Here is a 27,319-nt window from a genome sequence, read left to right as displayed (position 1 = left end):
ATTTAGACATTTGTAGATTTTTCCTTGTGGTCATACGAATGATAATACGCAGCTTTGGTATCTGGGGAGCAGCATCACCATCATGAAGTGTTTTATGGGAGTAGGAGAAACAAAGCTGTATCGTGATGTTGCGCCGGCACAGTGTGTGAACAAGTGCGTCTGTCCCTTTCCTCCATAGCCTCCCTCCGCATGCTCCAGCTTCGGCTTCGTCCAGACGCTTCGCCACCGAGGACCTGCTCAAGAACTCATAACAGGTGCATTTTCCTTTGCTTTTTTTTTTTTTTTCTTTCTTTCTTCTCCTGCTTGGGAAAATAGGGTTCGGTCCATGAAGTGATGAGTGCGGATGTATCGCTGCTCATCGTGCATTCTTTTTCTGAGATCGAGAGCAGGTCGCTTACCGCTAGAGCTAGATCATCGGGGTTTTATTTGATAGACACGCTCTTTAGGTGAAAGACATGACGCCTGTTTTGAAGGGGCATAGCCTTACCCCCTGCGCTGTCAATGTAGATACCTGGTGGTTTCTGATGGCGAATGTGAGATAGCCATTAGGATCTAGCACTCTTTACAGAATTCGTGCTGTTTGTGCAGTTATTTCACACAACTGCTATACAGTAAGGTGTTGACCAGAGCTGGAGTTAAAATAAGGCCAGAAGTCGAAGCAATGCTGAAGGAAAATCCCAGCTCTTGTCACGCTTTCACTGTTTTTGTGAAATGCAGGCTTTGTCTTGATCTTTAATGTCACATGTAGTTTGGCCTTACAGTCAGCCTAGGAGAAAAGCTCAACTATCAGGATCATATCTAGCGATTCAGCGACACATAGCACTTCAATAGACCTTAATGTGGTTGTTAGGAAAGGGAAGGCTAACATTTGCAAGCAGCACCTTTGACAAAACCCAACCAGATTTTTATCTTGCAAATTGCAGGTTTCTGATACAATCAAAGCCTTCCATAGCCCTTTCTTTTTTGGCTGTTTGAGTTGTATTGCTTTGCCTCGTGAGGGTTCAAACTTATGATCACAGCACAAGGGCCCTTTAGATTATAGGCTGCTTTCTGTGGAAGTAGGCCATTTAGCATCTTATATCTGCTCTAGGTTGCCCTTCTGCAAGTTCAAAACTGACTGGGTCATAAGCCAAAACTTTTCCCTTCATTTGCAGCTCATACCTTTGGGAAGGGTTAAAATTGGTGAACTAAAAAGTTGCTGCACAAAAGCTTCTCAGCCTGAGCTAAGATATACCTCCAGAGACCAGATGTAAGGTTTAAAAACTTGGTGTCTTAGGAGCTATAGTAATACCTAGCTGTAGGACAGAAGAATGCAATTGGTTCTAACTGTGAGTCTCCATTTATCTGTAAGCTGTTCAGTAATTTGTCCTCTTAATATTTCTTGTGGTAATGTGCGGCTGGTTTGGTACCTACACAGGTATTTTGCTAAAATGTTTGAAAGCTACCCGGGGGTGCTTGCTTTAAAAAAAATGTTGTGAGGAGGCAGTGTTATATAAGAAACTTACTGCATATAAGAAACTTACTGCTTAAAACAGGCAAAATCTGTTTCTGTTTGGCCAAAGTAAGCCATTGTGATGGTATTGTCTTACAATTACATCTTTATTGATCTACCTGTTGGCTGCTCTATATGTAAGTGTTGTAACAATTGACTTGTTCTTCTTTTGGCAGACAAATTTCATGGATTGACTTCATGCATGTATATGCAAAATGGGCCTTGATACATGGATGTATGGTCTTATTGGAGCTGGCACAGTAGTTGCAGTGAGCGGGATCATTCTTCTTATAGTGCAACTGGTTTTTCTTCTTCGCAAGAGGATATGTGCACCAGTTCTTCCATGCACTTGGACAAAGACTTTTAATCCAGTTCCACCTAAAGAATTTTCGCAAAGTTATTAGACCAAACCTACTCTAGAAATATGAGTATATGTGCATTAAGTTAGTAGCATAAGTTAAATCTGAAAACTAGCACACGTATTGCCTTTGTACTTAGAACCTTTGTTACCAATTGTTTCCTTTTCAAGATTTAGCTACTTATATGTTGGGTGAGATATTTTTAGTCAATATTTTATTTAAATTGTTGGAAACTAGGGTATCTATGACATCTTCAGAGGTAAGAAATTAGGCATGCATCTCAATTTCTTAACCTTTTGTTGGATACATGGACCTTTTCTAGAGTGGTCCTTTATCGTTTTGGTGCTTGGGTAGCGTCTTAACACTCTTGAGTTTTGTCATTGGTTGTCAATCATAACTTTGATACTGTTGGGGTTGTCATTGATTTTCAATCAATACTTTGATGCACCCCTCGCAGTTTACTTAGTGCAATCTGCTCTATTGCTTATTTGTTCTCTCATGTGCAAGTATGCCCCTCATTTTTGCATTTGTTTTAGTGAGCTGGTCTTCATTTTCTTGGAAGAGGTTTTGCATTCATGTATCAAAGTATTGACATGAGATTGAAATATTTAGGGCTTCTAGAACAAAATTGAGAGAACATTTTGGGAAGTTGATTTTTCAAAGTTGAGGATTGTGAATGGAGAGGATTGTGAATGGAGAATGGTTCCATGCAGGTTTAGGGATTGTGCCCTGATTGTTTGATGTTATATTGGGGATTTTGAAAAAATGCTATCACCAAGGCTATTGGGCTTACTAACAAAAGGAGATGCAATCCTATGTAATATTTATTACGAAGAATTATCAAGATACTCATGAGGTTGTGTGTTCAAGTTTTGTTGGGTGCATCACATGGTAGGACGCCCATGTTCACATGGTGTGTCTGAGCAAGTCCAAAGCTCTTGCCCCCTCAAATAGTAGGTTGGTTCTCCTTCTTGGTAGGGTCAATAAGAAGGAAGATCCTAGGACTTAGCATGACCAAGCTATGTTTATCTGGTTTGTGAGCTACCCTATTTGCATAGAGGAAATTGTTAGTGTGGCTTTTGCCCTCCTTTGGCTTATATTTTGAAGGTAGGCATCTTCTGCTGTGGGTGTTTGGGTGCATATCTTATCTAGGTAAAAATCCTATGATGTTGGATTATGAGAATGTGTCACAGAAGAGCATCAAAAGTGTTGGATCAAGATGGTGAAATGCCACACTTTCTAAGTGTATTGGGTGAGTGATAGAAACGAGTGGAGTGGTTATCCACGGTGGAAGAGGTGCCGATTGCCCTTCAATTAGAGGGGTGTTTCCATGAGTTTGTTGGAGCAATTAGGGCGTAGTAACTAGAGTGCCGTTGAAGGAAGGCACCTTACTAGAGCAAGGATTGAAATTTGAGGGCATTGAACAAAGGGGCCATGTATACACAAAATCATGTTCAGTATAGTAGCTGGACATAATCTTGTGTAATATGCGTCTTGTGACAAAATGAGTTATCAAACCCCACCTTTGCCCACCTTTCTAATTATTTCTTAAAAAGCATACAATTGAAAAAATCTCTTATACTTCAAAAAATTGTTACTTTTTTATCCTTATTTTTAAGATCTCTTGAAGCTTTTCATTCTGATTTAATACATGATTACATTTTAGAAATGTGGTTTAAGCCATTTTGATAGCGCCTCATGTGGATTGATAAACCAATGGCTCCATTGATCATACCGTAGTTTACTTGACTTGAAAGCATGCATGCACAACATGGCTGCAGGGCATGATGGCTAGTAAAATAAGTATTTTCCGTTGTCATTCATATGAAGAGTCTCAGGAGGCCTTGAAGGAGGTATGGCAGTTTAAATGCAAGCCCACACTACAGCAATAAATATAGCAATTGATATTACAAACACTATTTTGGAGCTTGTGTGAGATCTTTCCGATAATACAAAAATGTTGCAAAAGAGTATATTGTATCACCAAGAGTAGTGGATCATTGTATTGAGAATTTACAATTCTTTAACGATTATGCTTGTTTTTTGGGAAAAAGCATTGCACATTCACAATCATGTGAGTGATGCAGGGAATAATGAGTTGCTGTGAATTGTGATACCTTCACTATATCAGTTAGCATGAATATGCCCAATGTAGTGATCATGATTGTATCAGTTAGCCAGATCTCTGATAAGCATGAACATGAATAGGTAGTGGGCTATGGTTTCATTCATTTGCTAACACCGTTACAAGGCTAATATCATCAGAAGGGTTTTTCAATTGAATTTTCTTTCTTTTGAAAGGAAAACAGTTGCAAGGTTGCATAACAATAAGCGTGATAAGTCCCAATCACTTGATTTTAACTTCTACTTCCCTTAGTAAAGGAAAAATGAGGTTAGTGTGAGATGAATTAAGGTGCCCATTATCACATCTAGTTGTCACATGTGCTTATTATTACATTTTTCATCTATGAAATCTTGCGGATTGATTTCTGCTAAGCGTTGGTTTAAGCCATAGTAATTGTTTCTGACCATAATCATAGGAAACAGTTGTTTTTAGTCTTATGTTCTTGGTCACTATGGCAGTGGTATGCACTTGTAACAGGAAACTTACCTTCTACAAGGCAAATTTGAGCCTTTGATATTCTAAGTAGTGTCACAATCTTAGCTGGTGTCTCTCATAGGACTGTAAGCAACCAGGAGGTTCCTGGTAGCAGTTGGCAAGTGGACAGGCAAGGCACTTATTCACTCGAGAAATGCAGCTGTTAATGCATAGATGCCAGCAATGATGAATCTAGATAGATCCCGAGGCATTCTAACTCTTGCTAGATTTATGATTTGTGTAGCGAATTAATTGCATAATTACCAGGGCAGTAAACACTATTCAACTGGGCCTATGGATGATGTGTTTCATTATGATTTGTCATACTGTGACCAATACAGTTCTAGAAACTCAAAACCATTTGGTGAACTCAAGATTTGACAAAGCACTTGTTGCGGTAACCCTTTTCTTGGAATGGTCACACTTGTACCTCATTTGCAAGCTCCTTGTTACCATACGTGAAGGCGCATTTAAGTATGTAGGCATGTTATGTAATATGTGTTATTGGATATATACTAAGTAAAGGATTACATTGCTGTCTGTGTAGATTCTGGCAGGGTATTTACTTTCAAGGAAGTGGAAGAATTTTGCGAAGGATTTATCAACCTTGTGGGTGAGAGCCCTTGCCACTATGTCTATAAGGGAATACTGCCTGATGGCACTGAGATTGCAGTCAAAAGGACAAAAAAGTGTGCTGCAAACAATATTGAAATGGAGAGGAATTTCCGTTTTCAGGTACAGACTTGCTTACTGAAAGATATTTAAATGCAGATTCTTTTTTGGTTTCATTTGTGCAAAGCTGCCAAGGGCACAATGTGATTTTTTACATGTAGCTGTGGGTTTGCTGTAGGATATACCAAAAAAATGTTTGTATGTATTACATGCACATTTGTTGTGTGTCTTTGTTATGTATTAATGTTTGTTCAGATTAATCATGGTTGAGTGTTAGAATCCTTGATGATGTAGCATTTCCTTCATATTTACAATGGACAGGGTTAACTTTAAACCTTGCCAACATTCTTATATTGAAAACTTTAGGAAGTCTTCACCTTGTGCGTGGATGTTGATTAGATTTGGGTCCAATCTTTTGAGTTGAGAAGCTGTATACCTGAGCTCTTAGTAAGATGTTTACATCCTCATGTTATGAAATTGTGTTTACATCCTATCTCTGTAAGAGAGCTTTTCAGGGACACCATGTCAACTCTAATATCATATGAGATCTTATGGCAGGCTGTCTACAGTAGCAGCAGCACATCTGCAGTCTAGACCCTTCAAAATTGGGCCAGTAGCCTTCATGAAAGTTGAGACTCACAGAGTACAGTCTACACCTTCTGTAAGTTTAAGATCATCACAATCATGGATTCCTATGATCCCCTTGAGATAGTCCCTAACGATGAGATGCATCCCATGTCCTCTAATTCATGATCTGAACTAGGGTCAGGCTGATCTAGTACCACTTCATACTGGGACCACTGTAGCCCCCTACCACCATCCAAACAGCATGAAGCTAGATCAAGAGTGAAATGTCACACGACACGATGGACTGATCTTTATATTGATGGACAAGGGGAATATACAAAGCAACAGGAATATTAGGGCAGTGAAATAATGAACTAAGAGATCAGTAGTGAGCAAAGTGGACAACCTGCCATGTGGCAAATGCGATCGGTCTTTAGACCTGCTTCGTACCCACCACCTTGGAACAATGTAATCTGGAACGGAGAAGGAAGTGGCATGTAGCAGCCAAACTATTTGCATGGAAGGGTGGATGCTTGTATGCCACGTTACACATCATTTGAAAAGTTGTGGGTTGTTGGAGCCAAGCATATACAAAGTCTTAATGTGCTTACTAAGCACAATGTGTGCAAACGATCTCTTAGAATGTACGAGATAATCAAATGTGACCTGTAAATAAGTGCTCAATTTGATGTACTTGGCTTATTGCAAATCTATCAAGTTCATTTTGTCCTTGTTCTTTGTGCTCTCTCTCTCTCTCTCTCTCTCTCTCTCTCTGTGACCCCGGTCAAAAGTCGATGTAGTGATGGAAGCGTGGAAAATTGTGGTAATAGACTCCTGATACAAATGACAAAGGAAAAGAGAGACACCCCAAAGGAAAAGAACACTGCACAAAGAACTTAGAAGCAAAGAGATGCTCGGGAAATGGAATCCATTTACCGAGATATGAGACAATATAGATTCAACGTGAGTCATTGGGAGTCATTGGTTGTAAAGGCACGAGCATTGGCTCTTGTAGGAGGTGAATGATAGATGATACAATGTGGAGGAGGGAGTGGATTGTGGCTCGAATATATAGGCCAAATCTAAGCCATAAACGATGTTAGATCGGTCAGCAATAAATGCCCTAAAGGCCATGAAAATGACAAATATAAAATGCCAAAAATATCTAGAATGTGCCTAGCTCTCTCTAGCATGCATAAACTCACACATGAAGTGACATATCTGCTAATACCTCCCCCCTCCCCCTAACCCAACGGCCCTTTTCTCACTTTTTTGAGATCAAGGAAGATTCATTTAAGGCAGATGGCATTGCTAGGGGAGGTTCTCAGCCATTACGAAGAGGGAAAACAATAGGTGGTAGATGGCCACCATTAGGGCTGTTCTTGCCTTAGCTAGCCATAGAAGATGGCTAGTTTATTAGCTAGATGTGAAGTCTACCTTTCTTAACTTAACTAGACTCCGCTTACTTGGGATGAGAAGATAGACTCATTCCTCTAAGGGAAGTTAGGGTATCGGTGTTCCATGCGGATCCCTAGTCGTACGACCACATATTAGCTGTTGGTGGGCATGCTTTGTCGGTGCTTTATGTGGAATTCTGACAGGTGACCATGCCAAGATGATCAAGTAAGCAAAGGAAGCACTACATGATAAGATCAAGATGATGGACATGGAGCTTCTCCACTTATTTTTAGGTCATGGGACTTGGTAGACTTTGAGGGGGATTTTCATATCTTACCCGTGATATGTGCAGGAGCTTTTGACCACCTTTGAGATGGAGGGTTGTTTGCCTATTTCTACTTCCATGGATCCGAATTGGAAGGTTACAACCCATGCAAATTTGCTGACGGAAGATGCTATCGGCTATAGGCAGCTGATTGAGTCTTTGATATGACTTGTAAATACTTGGATTAGTTTGTGATTTGCTGTTGGTTTGCTTGTAGGGTTCATGAGTGAAACCAGACTGGTTTATTACCAGGCTGTTCCTTAGGGGGATTCTTGTCCAAGGCCTTTATTATCCAATAGGTGCAGGAGATATAGCCTTTGTTCTATGAGATTGGATAGGTTCAATTTGAGTCGGAGATGGTGACCATAGGAGGTCAATGATAGGCTATTGCTTTACTTTGGGTGCACGTGCTATCTCTTGGAGTAGTAAGAAGCAACCCATAGTTGCCTTATTTATCTACAGAGACAGAAGTTAGAGCAACGTCTTCTACCACGTGAGACAGTGTAGCTTCAGAGATTACTAGGAGAGCTTTGCTGCCTGCAGATAGATCCTTCTACACTTCAATGCGACAATGAGAGTTGCGTTGCTTTGGCATGGAATCCTATATTTTATGCTAGGATGAAGCCCATTGAGATAAAATACCGTTTCATTTGGGAGAAGCTCTTGGATGAGACTATTGATTTGGTGTATTGTAAGATAGAGGATAACTTGATAGACTTGTTTATGAAGGCTCTTGCTTAGGTCGTTATTTGATAGCACTCTAGATCCCTAAGCCTCATGTTGCCTCCAGGATTCGAGAGGGTGTTAGAGATTTAGTTATCCCTTGGATAGGTACATGCATTGTACAGTCATTTAAGGGCAGATCTATGCATTTCCTTAGGTCGGGCAGCATACAGGCAGTTGCCAGCGTGATCCTAGTGACTTGGGCAGGTCAGACAATGCTGGGCTGATGCCATGTGGCAGGCAGACTGCAGTCGGAGCATGTGCAGAATTTTTTGGCATTTTTTTATGCAGTTGGACCAGCTTGATGGCAGTCAAGCAGTTTCAGGCTGGCCATCCTGTTATTTGTATGTATTTATTTTGGCTACTCAGGCCTAGCCTTTCCTCTGGTCGCAGTCTTTCAACTTTTTTGCATGTAGGTTGAGAGACTCATTCTCTCACAGCCCCTTATACATATTTGCCTCCTTATATTCAGCATTCATTCACTGTAGTCTTCTGTGTTCCTCTCTCTTTTTGTGTGTTCATTCTTTCTTTCAGTTTGGTCATGTTTTTTTGCATTTGTTGCACTCTGACAATATGAAAGAGAAGAGGGCAAGTAGATGGTGAGTCAGAAGGGTCGAAATTAATTATCAGGATTATTTAATTTTGAAAATTAATTAAATGTCTGTATAATGCTGAAAAATGGGTTTAGAAGGTTGGCACTTGGTAAAAATGCCCATGCAAACTGAGAAAACGTTTTTGGGGCTGAGTCTCAACTATTCAATCAATTTTATAGCTTGGGAGAGGGAGAGAGAGAGCTATTGGCCCTTTCTTTGATCATAGAACAACAATTTGCTGTAGAAGACAGCCATTTGGGGGCCTTAGTAGGCAAGGGACAGCAAGGAGTCATCTTCCAGGGGTTGGCAGCAACATTGTTGATCAGGTGATAGCATTTTGGAGGTGTCTGGCAGTATGTGATTGTATTATATGCAGGTTGGAGTAGGCAGCAGGTAGAATTTAGGGTTTTCTCGCAAAGAAAATTAGATTTCTCTCTCATTTTGGCTTTCTCTTACGTTCTTCGACCCATTCTCAGGAGATCTCAGCATTTCTCAGTTGTTTTGAGTAGATCTCAGCCAAATTTAGTGGACATCAGAGAGATCTTTGCTGTAAACCCTAAATTTTGGCAGAAATTAAGGTTTAGCAGCCTCCTTGGGACCCGTGCCAACAAGAGAAGGCATTGTACATTGAAATCAACACCTGGAATTCGTTGAATTGACTAAGATTTCAAATGTTAGGCCATCCGATTTGAATTGGGGAAACATTTGGCTAGTAGGTGGTTCCATCTGTGCAGTTCCTAGGTGAAAATCGTTTGCTTGCTGATTATATGCATAGTTGGCTTTTGGATCAGCAAAGGAGATTGTGGAATCTTAACTTGTACTCAATCCATTAGCAATTAAAGTTAAAGAAATACCGAGAAGGGTGCTAGTTTTGCGGCCAATTGGGTGTTTACTGTCCAAGATTATTAAGGTAAATTGTGCATTTCAATTTATATTTATTTATTGGTTGTTGTAGTTAAGTGTTTAATTAGGGAATTACCATCCTCTCCAAGAAGGCTGGCCGGTTTCATGGTTCCATTGTTAGGACACCACTCAATCCCTTGATTTAGTGGGCCTTAGGCACCTAATTGCAAGCCAAAGCTTTGTGCTAGTGCTGATTTTTGCGCTTAGTTGAGAAATTACAGCAATATGTTTTCATACAGTGAGGTGCAATCAAGTAGTAATGATGCCTCTCAGTATGAACATTCATATGGGAATGAAGAAAATGCAATGCTTGATCTCGGACAAGGCTTGGACCATGGACAACAAGCTGAAAGTGTTGATGTTGGGCAAGATGCTGGGTCTTCAAGGCATGATGAAGCTGATGACTAGCAAAGTAAAGAGGAATTTGATGCCGATTGAAGAATCGGGTGAGGATAGTAGCAAATCTCTTTGTTGAATTGGCAAAGGATCCTCAATTTACTTGATTTTTGAAAGCTTTGAAGGACAACAAAGGCAAGAAGAAGAAGAATTCGTCTTTTGCACCTTCGAGATAGCAAGGTGCACCAAAGATAATGCCAAAGCCTTCATTTGAAGCTCCCAAAGATGCTAATGAAGCGAAACAATTGGTACGTGCAGGGCGAGGAATGCAAATGCAAGGTCATTGTGGAAGTGCCAATCGAATGGATTTTGAATAGTTGGGCATGCATGCTATGATGAGGCAGCGAGGATACTTTAGTGAAAGCACGATTATTCATGCTATGGTTGGATAGGGATTGTATATGGGAATGTATGGCACAAATCCCATGGTATGCAATAGCCAATGCATAGTGTGCAAGGCCCAATGTATCTGGGTATGACTGGAAATGTGCAAAACTCTATGTATGGCAGCATTGGTTTGATGCTTGAGGCACAAAGTAGCATGTTTGGTAATGTATTTGCACTATCAAATGCTTCTAGGGTTGAAGGAATGAGTGCTAGTCATGTAAATGCTCCGTTTGGTGTTGGTTTTGATGTAAATTCAGCAAATACATCCTTTTTGCAGCAGCCAGTGTATGATAGCTTGACACCCAAAGGTGCAGCAAAAGACTATGATGAGGGTGGAAAAGCAGTGAAGTTTGAGTCCTTTAGTGGTGCACAAAATAGATTGAAAGCTTTGACTTTCATTTTGCAGTTTGATGTAGCCTATTCAGGGGAAAACTTTACCAAGTCCTTGAAGGCAGCCACTTTCTTGAAAGGGCATTGCAGTGGCGGTCCACTCTTTTTATGCAAGGTAGAGTACCGTCAACATGGGTACAATTCAAGCAAATGTTTGTATCAAATTGGTTTACAAGTACCTTTGAGGTGGACATCTTGACAGCTTGGAATAAGTTGGATGCTAAAGAATGTAAAAAATTGGAGTAATATAATAAGAAGTTTTGGGATGCATTTGTGGGCTGCCTAAAGGAATGAGGGATTTTTGCATTAAATCCATCCTATCTAGCATGTCTCAACTCATAGAGACTGTAGTTACAACCAATGCTTTGCTGCATGGGAAGGATTCAGGCTTTCTAGAGAGTGGAAAGAAGCCAAATAAAATGTTGTTTAAGGTTCAGAAAAGGGGCAACTCTGAAAATCAGCTTGTAAAAGAGGCCAAAACAGTAAAGAAAGAGTTCAAAAACATTGGCTCAACGTAGAGAATTGATAGATGCAAATAAATGTTAATAAATGTTTTATTTTTTAATAGGAGGGTCACATTGCAAGGGATTGTCCCAATAGGCAGCAAATTGGAAAATTAAGAAATTAGGGAGATTCCAAAGGAAAGAAGTCCAAAACATCAGTGGGATTGGTGCCTGATGTTGTTAGTGATAAGCCCAATGATGATGCTACTGAGTTGTGTAGAGCATGGGGCAAAATTAGGGATCTGCATGGATTGAGTTTCTTTGGTAATGGTGCACATATCAATATCATCTCTGTTGACATCGCAGCCTGTCTAGGCATCATCAGAGAGGATGAGATGGGATCCATCGGGGAAGTTGGAATGGCATGTAAAGGCCATGTAGAGCATGTCACACTACTCATTGGAAAGCTTCGATTGCATGTACATGGATATGTGGATAGCTAAGAGATTTTCATTGCTCCATTTGAGGGTTGTGATGTATTGCTTGGTATGCCATAGTGTCACCATATGGATACAATGATTGCTTCTCGTGCAAAAAAGATCACTATTCAACATAAGGAAAAGGAACTCACACTTGATGTAAAGTTGAATGGTGAATTTATCCTTGTTATATCTGTAGTTGCTATTTCTAAAGTAATGAAAAATCATCTTTCAGCGTACTTAGTTTTTACTAAGGGTAAAGAAGATTGTGAGAATGTTGGGAACATGCCTAAGTTAGAGAAGGATCGCACGCCATTTTTGAAAATTATGTTGATTGCTTCTCTCAGTGACTTCCAGGATAGCTACCACTTGAAAGGCTAGAAGATCATGGCATAGATCTTATCCTTGAAAGTAGCCCACCTAATAAGCCACCCTACGGAGTCCGTGCAGTCCAAGAGAAGGGGATTATGAGTTAGGTGAACGAGCTGTTAGAAAAAGGGCTGATTCAAACCAGCTCATCTCTTTTTGTTCTCCAATGCTTTTGGTGTAGAAAAAGGACGATTCATGGCATATGTGCATTGATTATTGTGCTTTGAACAAGATCACGAGAAAAAATGCTTTTCGATTCCTCGAATTGATGATTTTATGGATAGATTGCAAGGGGCAGCCATATTCGGTCGTATAGATTTAAAAAGTAGATATCATCAGATATGCCATAGACTGGAGGGTGTGTCTAAGACGGCTTTCAGAATATCTTTTAGGCTATATGAGTTCCTTGTCATGTCTTTTGGGCTTACGAATGCTCCTGCCACTTTCAATTGGATGATGGATCGCATCTTCAGTCACATAGAGGATTTGTGGGCACTTTCTTTGATGACATGATTGCCCATTTGAAGAATAGGCAGAGCATAGAATACACTTGAACATTGTGTTTAATGAACTATGTGAGTATAGGTTGGTTATCAATGACAAGAAAAGTGAATTCTTTTTGCTAAAAATTCACTTTTTAGGATATATTGTATTTGCCAATGATTTTCTATGGATCTTGTAAAGGTTGAGACAATACGATCGTGGTCACCTTTGAGAAATGTGCATGAGATCTGAGCTTCTTAGGCTTATGTTCTTACTCTAGGAAGTATATACGCGGGATTGTTAGAATTGCATCTCCATTGCATGCTTTGTAGAAGAAGGATGTTCCATGTAGATGGATAGTTGTGGAAATTTCAGCATTTAAAAAGTTGAAGAAAAAGACGACTTCAAATCTTGTGCTCTATGTGGTCCGATCTAAGGAAGTCATTCTTGTTTAGTGTGATGAATGTGGTAAGAGAATTGAGGCTGTTCTTATGCATGATGGGTATGTTGTGGCTTATGAGAGCCGAAATCTCTGTGGTGTAGAGAAGAATTTGCAGGGCTATGAGAAAGAGCTCTTGGCTGTTATTCATGCAGTGTCTACGCGGAAACATTATTTGTTGGGGGAGTGATTTTATGGTGCAAACAGACCATTAGACTTTGAGGTACGTTTAGACGCAGACAAAGTTGTGAGAGAAGCATATGAGATGGATAAGTTCTTTCTCCATGTTTCATTTTTAGAGTGTACATTTTGATGGTAAAAAGAATGTTGTGGCTGATGCATTGTCACATAAGCCATAAATTGCAGCTGTCAGCATGGTTTATCACACTAAGTTGTGTTGGAAAATGACAGTAGGCTATGGAGGGGAGAAAAGAGAGACCATGAGAGTGTGTTGAAGCAAAAGAGTAGAGTGTACTTTTTGAACTGGAAGAATGAGATTGAAAGGTACAAGATAGATCTAAGATAAACCTAGCTCTAACTCAACTAGAGGTAAGTGACTCTAACTCTTAACTCTAAGAGTGATGACACAACCTATAACTTTAGTTGTGTTCACACTAAGGACTGAAAAAGAACTAAAGACTAAAACATTGGGCATTGCCCATAGAGTTAGCAAATTCTAGTACCCCCTTGCAATGCCAATGTGGTAAAGTGTGGGAATGATCAATCACCAAAGGGTAGCAAGTTTAAGGACTAGCGAAAAGCCTCAAACTTCTCATGAGGTAGTGCCTTGGTGAAAATTTTTTTCCTGTGTAGGAACATACATCAAGCTGATCTCTCTTGTATAGCATCTCTCTCTAACATAATGATAATGCACCTCAATATATTTTGTGTGAGCATGAAACACAGGATCTCATGCCATTGCAATAGCACTCAGATTGTCAGAAAGAATGGGTGTTGAATCCTCCAATGGTAAATGTAGATCAACCAACAATCTGTGCAACTATACACTTTTCACTGTTGTTGTGAAGGTTGCCTTCTACTCAGCCTCACAGGACAAGATAGCCATTGCAAGTTGTTTCTTGCTTAGCCATGAAATGCATGAACAACCAAGTAAGAAACAATGTCCACTAGTAGATTGCTTAGTGTTTGCATCACGAGTCCAATTTGAATCATTGTAAGCCTGTAATTGCAAGTCTTCCCCTTGGGAAATAATAATTCATGTGATTGAGCACCTTGCAAGTATCTGAAGATCTGCTTAACAACATGCTAATGCATAGTTTGTGGGCTATGTATATACCTGCTCACTTGAGATACTGCAATTGAATGTCAAGGTGTGTGTTGCAAAGATAAATAAGACAATCAACAGCTTGGCTGTAAATTGCAACATCAGACATCTTTTCATCATCATGCATAGACAACTTTAAGCTTGGCTCCATAGGAGTGCACATAGGTTTGCAATCTTTTATATTGAACCTATGTAATAGCTTATCCACATACAGTGATAGTGACATGATAATACCATATTGATTTTGGGTGAACTGAATACCAAAATAATACTGTAGATAGCCCATATCTAACATAGCAAATGCATGTTTTAATTTAACCTTGAAATCTGCAATTTTTGCTTTTGAAGATCCAGTGAGCAGCATGTCATCTACATAAAGAATGATAATTAGCAAGTCTCCCCCTTCATTCTTAGTGTATAGAGTGGGAGTAGTTGGATTGTTTTTGAACCCTTTGCTCGACAAATATGTATAAATTTTAGAGTACCATGCACGAGGAGCCTGTTTGAGACTATAAGGAGCTTTGTTTAGCTTGCATATCATGTGCCCTTTCCCCTTAACCACAAATCCTAAAGGTTGTGACACATGAACATCCTCATGCAAATTTCCATTCAAGAATGTTGTCTTAATGTCCTACTAATGTACCTTCCAAGCATAATTTGCAGCCATAGCAATTACACATCTCATTGTACTCATGCGGGATGTAGGAGCAAAAGTCTCTTCATAATCTATGCTACTAATTGTGCTTTATACCTACCATCAGCCTTGCTTTTGAGTTTAAAAACCCATTTTGTGCCAATGGCCTTCTTGCCAAGTGGTAAATCCACAAAATCCCATGTAGAGTTAGAGACAATAGAGTTTAACTCATCCTACATGGCATGCATCCAATGTACATCTTGCTGAGCTTCGTCCAAGGAAGTAGGCTCATCATCATCCAACAACTAGCTCATAAATACGTGCTCATAACAATTATCTACTTTTGTAAAATCAGCCAAATGGGCTCCCCTTGCATCATGTGTTGCATGTCTAGCAGCCCTTAAGTGCATTGAGCTAAAGGAGCATTCATTTTACTCTCTTGGAGAGTTGGTAACAACCATTTGAGGACTGTTTTTGCTGCATTTGCAATAGCCCTTTCATGCTATACTGTATCTTCCATTGCATGTGGCAAACCATCATCAATACCTTGCTGTTCAAGTGCATATGGTGCAGCAACAACTTGCTGTATTATGTCTGTCCAGCCATAGGTGGCTGGCATTTGAAATTGATAATGTGAAAATGCAGGATTTTCAACAAATGTGGCATCCCTATTGACAAAAACTTTCTTTATGTGCAGGTCATACAAGCAATAGCCCTTGCTTTCCGAACTGTAGCTCGTAAATATGCATTTTACAGTCTTGTCACTAAGCTTCCCATGAAGCTCCTTTGGAACATGTAAATAGGCTATGTAACCAAACACTGAAAGTAGTCAACCTTGGGTTCCTTGCCATGCCAAGCTTTAAACGGGGTGAGCGTCTTTAGTGCTTTAGTGGGTGCACGATTCAATACATGATTTGCACATTGAAGGCCTTCTAATCGAAATTTATGAGGCAGTCGCTTGCTTTTGAGCATACAACGAGTCATCTCAATAAGAGAGTGATTTTTCCTTTCAGCAACACCATTCTGATGAGGAGTCGTTCTAACAGTGGCTTGATGCGTAATGCCATCATCAAGCAAATATGTCTCAAAAGCACGAGACATGAACTCTCCCCCTCTATCCATGCAAATTATCTTTACTTTCAGGCTAGTTTCAGCCTTAAGCTTTACCCTTGTATACGAGAGTAGTCATCAATAAATGTAACAAAGTAAAGATGACCTACAAGTCCAGGTGTCGTCATGGGACCACAAACATCAGAGTAAAAAAGCTGCATTTTTTGGACAACACGTTTTGCACCATGCTTTTTGAAGGTAGAATTTGTGCATCTTGCCCAAAATACATCCCTTGCATGTATGAGGAGGTGGAGTCTCCATTGGAGGCAATGCATCTATTATATAACACCTCTGAAGGGTCATCAAACTCCCAAAACCCATATGTCCATAGTGGGCATGCCATAGCTTCGCATTCTGCATAATGAGCGATAGAGTAGTGACTGCCAGAGCATCATGAGTCTGTGCATCATAGGTGTCCAACAAAAGCAAACCCTTATATGGGGTCCCAGACAATCTAAGTGCATAATTCATCTTTTTGTCTATGACAGCGCATTTGTCATTCTCAAAGATGACCTAAAAGCCATGCTTGTTAAAAGCAGAGATAGACAACAAGCTCTTTGTAATGCCAGGCACAAACAAGACATCTAGAAGCATGAAGGCTAAACCATATGCAATAGTAATAGTGAGTGTCCCAATGCCACGAATATCATAATTACTGCTGTTTGTACATGTAACACGCTTCCTAGCAGGGGCAGAAACCAAAGAGGAAAACAAATACTTCTTAGAAGTGATGTGCTTTAAAGCTCCACTGTCAAAATACCATGTTTGTTGCGTTTCAATAGCATTAAATGCTGAGTCAGCCATTGAAGAATCATAATTGCAAGTCAGAAATGCATAGTTCTCCTCCACAAAGTTGGCTGAAGCATCACCGTTAGTAGATTTACTAGCTGTTGTCTCTTGGACAGCCAAACTGGAGTTTTTTTTTTCTTTGTGGCTAATTTCTTATGACATTCATGAATATAGTGACCTGGCGTATTGTAATAATGACATTTCCCCTTCTTTTTAGACTTTTCTATGTCTTGGATAGTCTTATTTGATGGCTGTCCAACATCACCCTTTTGTGGATTTTTTGCATTTTGCTTGACTTTTCCTTTGCCTTTGAACTTAGAAAGCATAGCCACATCTCTTGAAAGCAATGCAACATTCTTTCGAGTCTGTTCCTCTTGCAACAAGAGGCCTTTTAACTCCACAAATGCAAGGGGCTGTTGCTCTCTCTCAAAGACAACATTAAAGAGGTGTGGAAACCAAGGTACAACTTTGGAAGAAGAGAGTTTAGTGTGATGTTTATCAATTTAGCATCTTGAATGATTTCATCCACATTGACCAGCTGCTCGTGCAAATCCTGTATGTGAGTAAGATGATCTGTCAGGCTATCACCCTCATTCATGTTCACGTTGGCTAACTCTCTATGGAGATAAGATATTCTGATCTTGTTACATGCTGCAAACATACGCTCAAGTACATCCCATGTTGATTTTGAGGTCTTACAAGACTGGATGTGTGGAATGATCGATCTTTTCATTGACAAGGCAATCAAAGAAAGTGCCTATGCATCTTTTGAGTTCCATCTCCTCTGATCCTTGGTAGGAGAGGTAGCAGCACTAGTAGCTTGTTCTCTAGTGTTACGCTGAGGTGTTTGAGGTGCAAGACCTCTTGGTTGCTGCAAATCACTTGTAACATAGTCTCACAAGTCCTTCGTTACAAGTAGGTTGCGGACCATAAAACTCCACAATGGTAGTTTGATCCATCAAGTTTGTTCTCTTGAGTGAGGATACCAAGGATGTTACTCTAATCATTAGTCCCTTGATATGTCATGCTGTCAGCAATGGAAAAAAAATTGCAGCTAAATACTTCTATGTTGATGTATACATTGTACCTCTCAGAGTATCAAAAATCCCCCCGGGATTATGCAACAAGTACCAAACTGTCACACAAATGTCAAAGTGTATCCAATTTGACCCAAATCAGCACTCAGCTAAGAAATAACAGCAATGTATTGCTGTACCACACCTGCCTTGTAATGCGCGTCCTCAAAAGAACAAATTACAACAACTCAATATTGATTCTTACCAACATTTTTTAATTTTTTTTGCTCAATCTGATTGTAATAGAATTAAATGCTGCTTATTGCTTGTTTGTTGCCTTGGAATGCGTGTTGAGCAAAAGCCTTAAATTTCTTCCTAAATTTCAATGAAATCGAAGAAATTCGTATCTTACAGCTTGAATTTATGCAGTAATGTCACCTTAGGGTGCGTGCCACCAGCAAATAGCAGTTGGAATCTGCCTCATGATGTATATCAGAGCTTTTGGGACAAAACGCCTAAATTTCTTTTACAAATGTCGATGGAATTGTGCAATGTTGGTGTTTTCAATGAAAATTCGTAGATGGGATTGCAAATTGGGCAAAAGCCCCAAAATTTTAGGAGGGAATGTCAAAGAAATTGTGAAATTTCTTCGAATTTGTTTGTCAATTTAAACTCCGTGAGCGAAAATTGACAAGAACCCCAAATTTAGGGTAGCATGAGTTGAGATTTAGAAAGAGATGGCCAAAATGGATGGGAAATTGCAGAAATTTCAAAAAAACCCCATGTCTGAAAATTAGGGCTTTTGCACTTTTTAGGGTTTGCAAAAAATCATTGGCAGAGTTGAAAATATGACACGTAGAGGTGAGAAAATAAGGGGTAGAGCTGAAAACAGCAACAACTCCTCCAAAACAATAGCTTCTTGGGTTATATATAGAACTACGCGTAGGGCTGTGATGGGCTGAAAACATGAGTAGCTCATCCTTCTCTTCCTCTGGCAGAGAGCCGACTGATAGCAACAAGATCTTAGGCGAGGAGGCATCGGCTAACAGTGGCTGATCTAAATCATCGTGTAGAACCTTGCTCTGATACCATATGTTGAAAAATGACAGCTTGCTATGGAAAGGAGAGGAGAGACAATGAGCGTGTGTTGAAGCAAAATAGTAGAGTGAATTTGTTGAACAAAAAGAATGAGAATGAAAAGTACAAGATAGATCTAAGATAGACCTAGCTCTAATTTAACTAGAGTTATCGAACTCAACTCTCACTCACTTTAAGAGTGGCGACACAACTTATAACTTTAGTTGTGTTCACACTAAGGATTGAAAAAGAACTAAAGACTAAAACATTGGGCACTACCCATAGAATTGGCAAATTCTAATAAGTTAGACGCCATGAAAGAGCAATATGTTGTTGATTTCGATTTCGCTAATGTTTATGATCAGTTGTGTAAGGGCCAATGGCATGAGCACTTTGTGCTAAGAGATGCATTTTTGATGATGTTTGGATGACCGTGTCACAAAGCAGTTATGGCTCAAAGTTATTACTTAAAGTTATGTTGCTCCGTATGTAGGACATTAAAGGTATCGATTCCATGGTCAAAGTAGTGGAGTATTTCTTTTCTTGGCCAGCTTTGAGGCATGATGTAGAATAGTTTGTTAGGACATGTACCGTATGCCAGAAGGTAAAGCATGATAGGCAAAAGATGCCAGGTTTATTATAGCCTTTACCTATTCCAGATCGGCCTTGGCAAAGCATTGCAAGGAACTTTATTTTTGAACTTTCTAGGATACCTATAGGGAATAATGGAATATGGACTATCATTTGCAGGTTTAGTAAACGAGTCCATTTCATTATGGTGAGGAAGATTGTTTTTGTAGCACATCTTTAAGTATCATGGCATGGTAGAGTTGATTGTTAATAATTGAGACCCTCAGATGACTAGTTTATTTTGGAAGGGGTTGTTTGAGAATATGGGTACCACATTGAAATTCTCATCATCCTTTCATCCGCAAAGAGATGATTTTGTATAAGGAAGCGAATTCCAAAGTATTAGATCTTTTGTGTTGCTATGTTTCAGATCCCACCAGACATAGTGGGAGCGGTATTTGCCCTTGGTTGAGTTTGCTTACAACTACACTGTGCATAGTTTCACTGGCAAAGGTCTATTTGAGGTGGATGAGGATGGCAAGAAGATACCATCTATCTTGCAAACTAAGGATAAGATCTTTGAGGTTGATCATTATGTGGAAAACTTGGATGCAATCTATGCAAAGATAAAGTATGCACTTCAGAGATCATAGGAAAAGCAAAAGAGGACAATTGATCGTCATAGACGTGCTTTGGAGTTTGTAGAGGGTGATTATGTATTGCTGTGTTTTGAAAAGGTAAGTTGAAAAAGATGAAAAAAAGAAAAAGACTATATCGGAAGTTGAGTATGAGATACTATGGGCCCTTCTAGGTCTTGGAGAAGATCAACGATGTGGCATATCAGTTGAAACTGCCTCCACATTGACGGATACACAATGTCTTTCATGTCATTTTGTTGAGATATTTTCATGATGATGTGCTAGAGGATATGTTTAGTAAAATTTAGCTCGAGATTGAGGAGTTGGATGAGATTTTGGTACTCGATTAGATTTTGGTATATAAGGAAAGAAAGGCCAAAGATAAAGTTTCTAGGAGATACTTGGTGAAAATTTTGAATTATTCACCAATGGATGCAAATAGATGGAAGAGGATGACTTGGTAGATTATCTGCAGTTGTTGCAACTTTATCTAGATGTCTTTCAGTTAGAGTTGACTTTAGTTCAGGCTTAGTCAAGTTTAGCAGAGTATGGTCCGGAGTATTGCTTGATGCTCAAGGGGGAGGTAGCACTTTCATTCCACCAGTTGTGGATAGGTCTTGTATGTATTGGATCTTTGATGTATTTAGTATGTATCCAAGGTATTGTGCTTATAGTATATTTTCCATGAGGTCACTACTTGGTGTATTAGTCATAGTAGCCAAAAACGTTTAAAAACGAAACGTTAGCAATGTGTTTGTAAGTTTCTTTCAAGAGGGAGTAAAATAAGAAACACGGGTTTTTTTTTGTATGGATTTTTAATAGTTTTGACTAGGGAAAGAGGCTATAAACATTTATGGAACTCTCTTTTAAACAAAGAATGGCCAATTGAGCTAGAGTGATAATAGAGTCAATTGAGAATAATATGTTAGAGTCAATTGAGAATACGTTACATTGACTTGTCACTTATGTCAAAGTTAGTATTTGGACAAGCTGTACTATGGTTTAAAACTAAAACATTATGATTTATATATATCATATAAAAAAATTAAAATAAACATGTAAATAGCCTATCTACAATATGAATTGAGTCTAGTTGCAACGTCATGATTCTCATTTCAAAACACGCTGTCAAAATGTCAAAATCGAGAATGAATCATAATATATCATAAATAACTCATAAATATGACTAAAGTCATATAATAATCAACTCTCTAGATAAGAATAGATACTAGATTAACAAAGTTCAATAACTAAACAAAATAATAAAAAAATTAGTCTCTCATTCAAAATCTTGAGTCCTCACAAGTCATTACACATCATCGTCATCACATTTAACATTGCCCAACAATTTTTATCAAAAAACCATATTTTGGATTCCAACTCTCAAGAAAAAATCCACGTTTTTTACTCTCCGAAACGTCTCTTAAAGTTTCAAATTGAAAGAAACACGTTCTTAGCTGCTATGGTACTAGTCAGTGGTCACTGTGTGATGTATGCAGATGGGTATGAGTTTCATCTGGGCACTGAAACTATACTTTTGCATTAGCTTATAATCACTTTGAGAATAATTTATGGTTACTTTTGGAATCAATTTTATATTGATTGCTGGTCAGCTTTTGCAATGAGTTTGTGATCAGTTTGAGGTTGCATTTGCAGTAGTTTGTGATCAGTTCTCAGATCAACAAGGGATTAGTTTATGATCAGGTTATGCTTAGTTTTCAATGGTTTACAGTTGTTCCATGGACAACAATATGTTAGTAAACGCCATTGATAGTTTTAACCATGGTTTATATTGAATTGATACTTTTCTATGGTTAATAGTCAGAACAATTGAGAAACATGAGTTGTGGACTCATTCAATGAGTTTCTAGATACAGTTCTGGACAGATTTTCAGTTTTATGTTATGTATATGTTGGTTGGAAATTTTCAATAGGTTTGGGATATGTAGCATGGCTGAACAACAGTGTGTAATGTTGTGATTGTGATGCCTTATGGAAATTCTAGTGTAGTATGCTTTCCTTTGGCACAATGCAATGCAATCGAGGACCATTACAAGGATTTCAAGGGAGAGGTTTGCCACATAGATACATGAGTTGTGGACTCATCCAATGAGTTTCTAGCAATAGTTCTGGATGGATTTTTAGTTTTATGTTATGTATATGTTGGTTGGAAATTTTCAATAGGTTTGGGACATGTAGCATGGTTGAACAACAGTGCATAATGTTGTGATTGTGATGTCTTATGGAAATTGTAGTACAATACGCTTTCCTTTGGCACAATGCAATGCAATCAAGGACCATTGCAAGGATTTCAAGGGGGAGGTTTGTTACGGAGATCTGAAATTTCGAGAGGCTTCTTGGTAACATTTGATTAAGTTATTAATCAAATGTGCAAGGTTGTTTAGCACATGTGATACACATGGTAGTTATTTTTTGGTAGCAGGCCAAGGACCCCAAGGATGGAGTGGGTGTCAAAGGCAAAAGTTATGATAAGTTATGCCAGTTGGGCTTTGGGGTTCAATTGGTGTCAGTTTTGACATTGGGATAGTTATTTGGTCAATAAGTATCGGTGGTGACGCTAGGGACTAGCATTAATTAATTAATTAATGTCAGTCTAAGGGTCAATAGAGGTCAGGGACCACTCCATGTTGCAAATGGCCTAGCTAATTTAATTATGGATGAGCACATTTAATTTTGGGCAAGGTCAGAAGGGTTGAAATTAATTTTCACGATTATTTAATCCTAAAAATTTATTAAATGGTTGGATAATGTTGAAAAATGGGCTTAGAAGGCTATCACTTGGAAAAAGTGCCCATGCAAATTGAGAAAACGTTTTTGCGGATCGCGTCTCAGTCATGCAGTCAATTTTACAGCTTGAGAGAGAGAGAGAGAGAGAGAGAGAGAGAGAGAGAGAGAGAGTATTTTTTGATCAAAGAACAACAATTTGCTATAGAGGACAGCCATTGTGGATCCTCAGCAGCAAGCAAGGGATAGCAAGGAGACATCTTCCAAGGGTTGACAACAACATTATTGATTAAGTGATAGCATTTTGGAGGTGTCTGGCAGTAGGAGGTGATTGCATTAAATACAGGTTGGAGCAAGTAGCAGGTGACACTAGGGAGTAGCATTAATTAATTAATTAATGTCAATCTAAGGGTCAATAGAGATCAGGGACCACTCCATGTTGCAAATGGCCTAGCCAATTTTATTATGTATGAGTACATTTAATTTTGGGCAAGGTCAAAAGGATTGAAATTAATTTTCATGATTATTTAATCATGAAAATTTATTAAATGATTGGATAATGTTGAAAAATGGGCTTAGAAGGCTGCCACTTGAAAAAAGTGCCCATGCAAATTGAGAAAACGTTTTTGGGGGTTAGGTCTCAGTCATTCAGTCAATTTTACAGCTTGAGAGAGAGAGAGAGAGAGAGAGAGAGAGAGTATTTTTTGATCAAAGAACAACAATTTGCCGTAGAAGACAGCCATTGGGGGCCCTCAGCAACAAGCAGGGGACATCAAGGAGTCATCTTCCAAGGGCTGACAACATCATTGCTGATCAAGTGATAACATTTTGGAGGTGCCTGGCAGTAGGAGGTGACTGCATTTAATACAGGTTGAAGCAAGTAGCAGGCAGAATTTAGAGTTTTCTCACAAAGAAAATCAGATTTCTCTCTCATCTTGGCTTTCTCTTACCTCCAACCCATTCTCAGGAGATCTTAGCGTTTCTCAGTCATTTTGAGCAGATCTCAGTTGCATTTGGTGGACAGCAGAGAGATCTTTGTTGTAAACCCTAAATTTTTGCAAAAATTAGGGTTTCATAGCCACCTTGGGACTTGTGCTAGTAGGAGAAGCATTGTACACAATGAAATCAACACTTGAAATTTGTAGAGTTGATAGGGATTTTAGATGTGAGGCCATCCGTTGTGAATTGGGGCAACATTTGGCTAGTTGGTGATTCCCTTTGTGCAATTCTTGGGTGAAAATGAAGGGGCAATTGGCCCAGATTGCTTGTTGATTATATGTACAACAAGTTGCTTTTGTATTAGTAAAGGAGATTGTGGAATCTCAACTTGTACTCAATCCATTAGTAATTAGAGTTAAAGAAATATTGAAAGGGGTGTAAGTTTTGGGGCCAACCGAGAGTCTATTGTCCAAGATTATTAAGGTAAATTATGCATTTCGAATTATATTTATTTGTTGATTGCTGTAATTAAGTGATTAATCAGGGAATTACCACCCTTTCCAAGGAAGGCTGGTTTCACTAAGCTCTCTAATTGAGTAATGGTAAGCTTATTTCTTTTCTTTGTATGAAAAAGGGTCCAAGTACTTCAATTTCTCTCACAAGGGCTTGAGGTACAACTTGTGAGAGCACTCGGATAGCCATGCACTTTTATAAATCATCATTCAAATAGAACTACAAATGGAGCCATAAGAATCAAACCATGGAATGTTAATAAATTATATAAATGAAATTATGTATAATAAAGGATGATTGGGGTTGCAAATTACCAGTGTGGTTGCGCAGTTTTCATACTTTATCCACCTTGAGACAGAGTCTCTCTCTCCCTTAACTTTGCAGTCTCTCTACCAAAATGCAAGCTCTCATTACAGAATGTTAATAGATGATCCTCAATCCTTTGAAGTATGGACACATTACCACGTGTCACATTTGTCATATACTCCATGAATCCCTCCTCTAGCTCCTTACTCTCACACTGCTCATCATCTCACCAAAGAGGATGCAAGATATGGGCCATTGCATGAATTGGTCTATGAAACCAATTCTGTCTCCTCTCCCACAGAGTTATAATTTGAGTAATCCTAAAGAATCAAGAGGTCAACATTGAACAAGCATGTGAAATGTCAATTCAAGAATGGTTATTCAAATATAATATCAATTTACAAAATAAAGAGCTAATTACTTGTCCAAGGGCAAAAAGTTGTTGTTCTTGAGAGCTGCTCCTATCTTATCTATATGGTTGTGAAGGAGATCCATGGTGCTACCCTCCATATCGGTGATGTGTGGTGTGTAGCATTGTGTAGATAGGATTGAGAGTTCTCACCATAGCCTTCATCTCTTTTCACCAAGTATCATTCATGACATTGCATTGGAAGGCCATGGTCTTTGGATAAGCATACTCATCCCATTGCATGAACTCATTAGAACATAAAGTGCACACCGGCTTCTTATGTACGCACACCAACCTCTCAAGCACAATGAAGATGTAGGCAAATCTGGTGGCAAAGGGTTTTAAGAGTTGAAGGTGGCTAAATGAGCAAAGATGGTAAGGACTTTGGGCCTTCTTCTGACAAAATCGACTATACTTCTGGCAATGCTGAAAATGGCCTCAACCCATTGAATTTTGCCTATATCCTCAATCAAAAGATCAATAGGCAATGGAAATGGCCAGAAACGGCTGTCGTGTTTCGGCAGCCCAAAACGCCGTTTCTGGAAACTAGGTGAGTCCTTTGTAGGTGTCATTGCTTACATAATGCTAATCAAAGTCACCATACGTACTCTAGAAACATTGGTGGGAGCAACTTGCTTATAGTATAGGGTCCAAAGGCTACTTCCAAAGGAAGCTCAAGAGATTAGAAACCAACGTGAAAATAAGTGGCATTAATGAGTTGCAAGTTGTTGATCTATAATCATTCAGAAGAAAGGAAGTCTGCAATCTACATTGATAAAATGTTTTGCACTTGCAAAAAAATCCTTCTAACTCAGCTTATTCTCGGACTATGCTAGGTACATCTTCTATCTCAATTGTGTCATCAACACTTAACAAACCTGCTTGGATTCTGTGATGAAAAGGATCACAGGTAAAATCCATAAGGATGGAGTCCAGCTGAAACATTTGGTATGCTTTTTAGTAATTTGACAGTTTCCACCATTTTGCAGGATGCTTGTGTTTCAGTATGCCCCCAATGGCAGTCTTTTTAACAACCTTCATAATGGTATTAATAGTGTTCTTTTTATTGCCCTTTATCATGAGCAATCATATGCTTGTTTAAAAATCGGTGTGTTTGGAAATTGGTGAAGACGACGACCATCTTTCATGGAAGCAAAGGTTGCGTGTGGCTGTTGGTACAGCATCTGCAATTGCTTATTTACATCACTCGTGTGGCCCTTCCATTGTCCATGGAGACTTGACATCTCATAATGTGTTGCTATCAGAAGATTACAATGCTAAGGTGTGGTTCCATTTGTTCTTCCGATTTTTGTTTGGTATTGTACACTCATTTCTACACCTTCCAAGGATTCTGAAACCTTTTTCTTAGGCTAACAGAGGAGCACGAACTGTACCCCTAGTCACTAGGTTAGCGGGAGACTGTGATGTGCTTGTGACAATTTTCAAAGCTGGTTTCTTTACCACCTCCCGTTGTGTGATTTTTAGCCTTGATAAGGATTTCACTTTTGTTGGCAGGTTTGTGGAGTTGGCACTCTTCCTCATTGTTCACGCTCAATCTCATTGCAGAAGGAGATGGGGTTCACAGATCCTTGTTTCAACTCAAAGGGAATCAGCAGTCCCTCCGAGGATGTTTATGCATTTGGTGTGTTACTGCTAGAACTTATTTCTGGGAAGTCGGTTTTCAGCAAGGAGTCTGGCATGATTGTAGAATGGGTAAGTCATAAACAGCAGTGAAGTAATTGTATTTTGAGACACATCCTCCTTTTCACGTGTGTTGAACTTTTCCATGGAAGCACAAGCTTATATAGGTATGTTTGTTGATTCTTTTCTAGGCGGGGCAGTTTCTTCAAAGCAGAGATCAAATGACAATATTGACTGATCCCAATCTAAAGAATGTGGTTCCTCTAGAGTTGTATTCTGTATGTGAAATAGCACGTTTATGTATATCGAAAGATGCCTCAAGCAGACCCAGCATGGATGATGTTCTTTACATGCTTGTTCAGTCTCTGGGCATTGTCCCAGAGTCAGGGCCTCCAGGCAGTCCCATTGCACTGAGGGGTCACTAAAGGATTTTTGATATTACTGTACAAAAAAAGGGGGGACTGGGTTTACAGTTTTCATTTTCTCTTTTGGTACATAATTACCAGGTGTACATTAAGCAGAGGCGAATTTCTTAGAGTCCATGAAAATGATTTCTATTAGGATTAGTAGTTAGATGGATACAATGTATTCTACCTTAAATGTAATCAAAGGCCATCAGTTTATCTTTGA

At 39.1% G+C, this 27,319-nt stretch overlaps 1 protein-coding gene across 2 annotated transcripts; it reads left to right on the top strand.

Annotated features, from left to right (window-relative positions):
* Positions 1-27,319, top strand: LOC148033997 (protein MALE DISCOVERER 1-like). Of its 2 annotated transcripts, none has more exons than XM_087682004.1 (8): positions 1-254; positions 1,669-1,888; positions 4,998-5,185; positions 25,885-25,958; positions 26,038-26,093; positions 26,179-26,330; positions 26,564-26,761; positions 26,881-27,319. In XM_087682004.1, exons 2-8 carry the CDS (start codon positions 1,708-1,710, stop codon positions 27,112-27,114), a joined length of 1,083 nt encoding a protein of 360 aa, XP_087538130.1. In that variant the 5' UTR covers positions 1-254; positions 1,669-1,707; the 3' UTR covers positions 27,115-27,319. The 2 variants fall into 2 exon arrangements, with proteins under 2 accessions (XP_087538130.1, XP_087538131.1); XM_087682005.1 differs by lacking the exon at positions 1-254 and adding an exon at positions 1,459-1,561.

Source organism: Lygodium microphyllum, chromosome 7, assembly GCF_053477565.2.
Source record: "Lygodium microphyllum isolate KBCC chromosome 7, Lygodium_microphyllum_v1.1.10, whole genome shotgun sequence".
NCBI lineage: Eukaryota > Viridiplantae > Streptophyta > Polypodiopsida > Schizaeales > Lygodiaceae > Lygodium > Lygodium microphyllum.
Note: the sequence above shows the minus strand (reverse complement) of the source record. Positions and strands in the feature narration are given on the sequence as shown.

Coding starts and splice junctions, on each gene's coding strand:
- LOC148033997 (XM_087682004.1), top strand. CDS start 1,708: ATGGGCCTTGATACATGGATGTATGGTCTTATTGGAGCTGGCACAGTA. Junction 25,959..26,037: donor TGTGATGAAAAGGATCACAG/GTAAAATCCATA, acceptor ACCATTTTGCAG/GATGCTTGTGTTTCAGTATG. Junction 26,094..26,178: donor TTTTAACAACCTTCATAATG/GTATTAATAGTG, acceptor AAATTGGTGAAG/ACGACGACCATCTTTCATGG.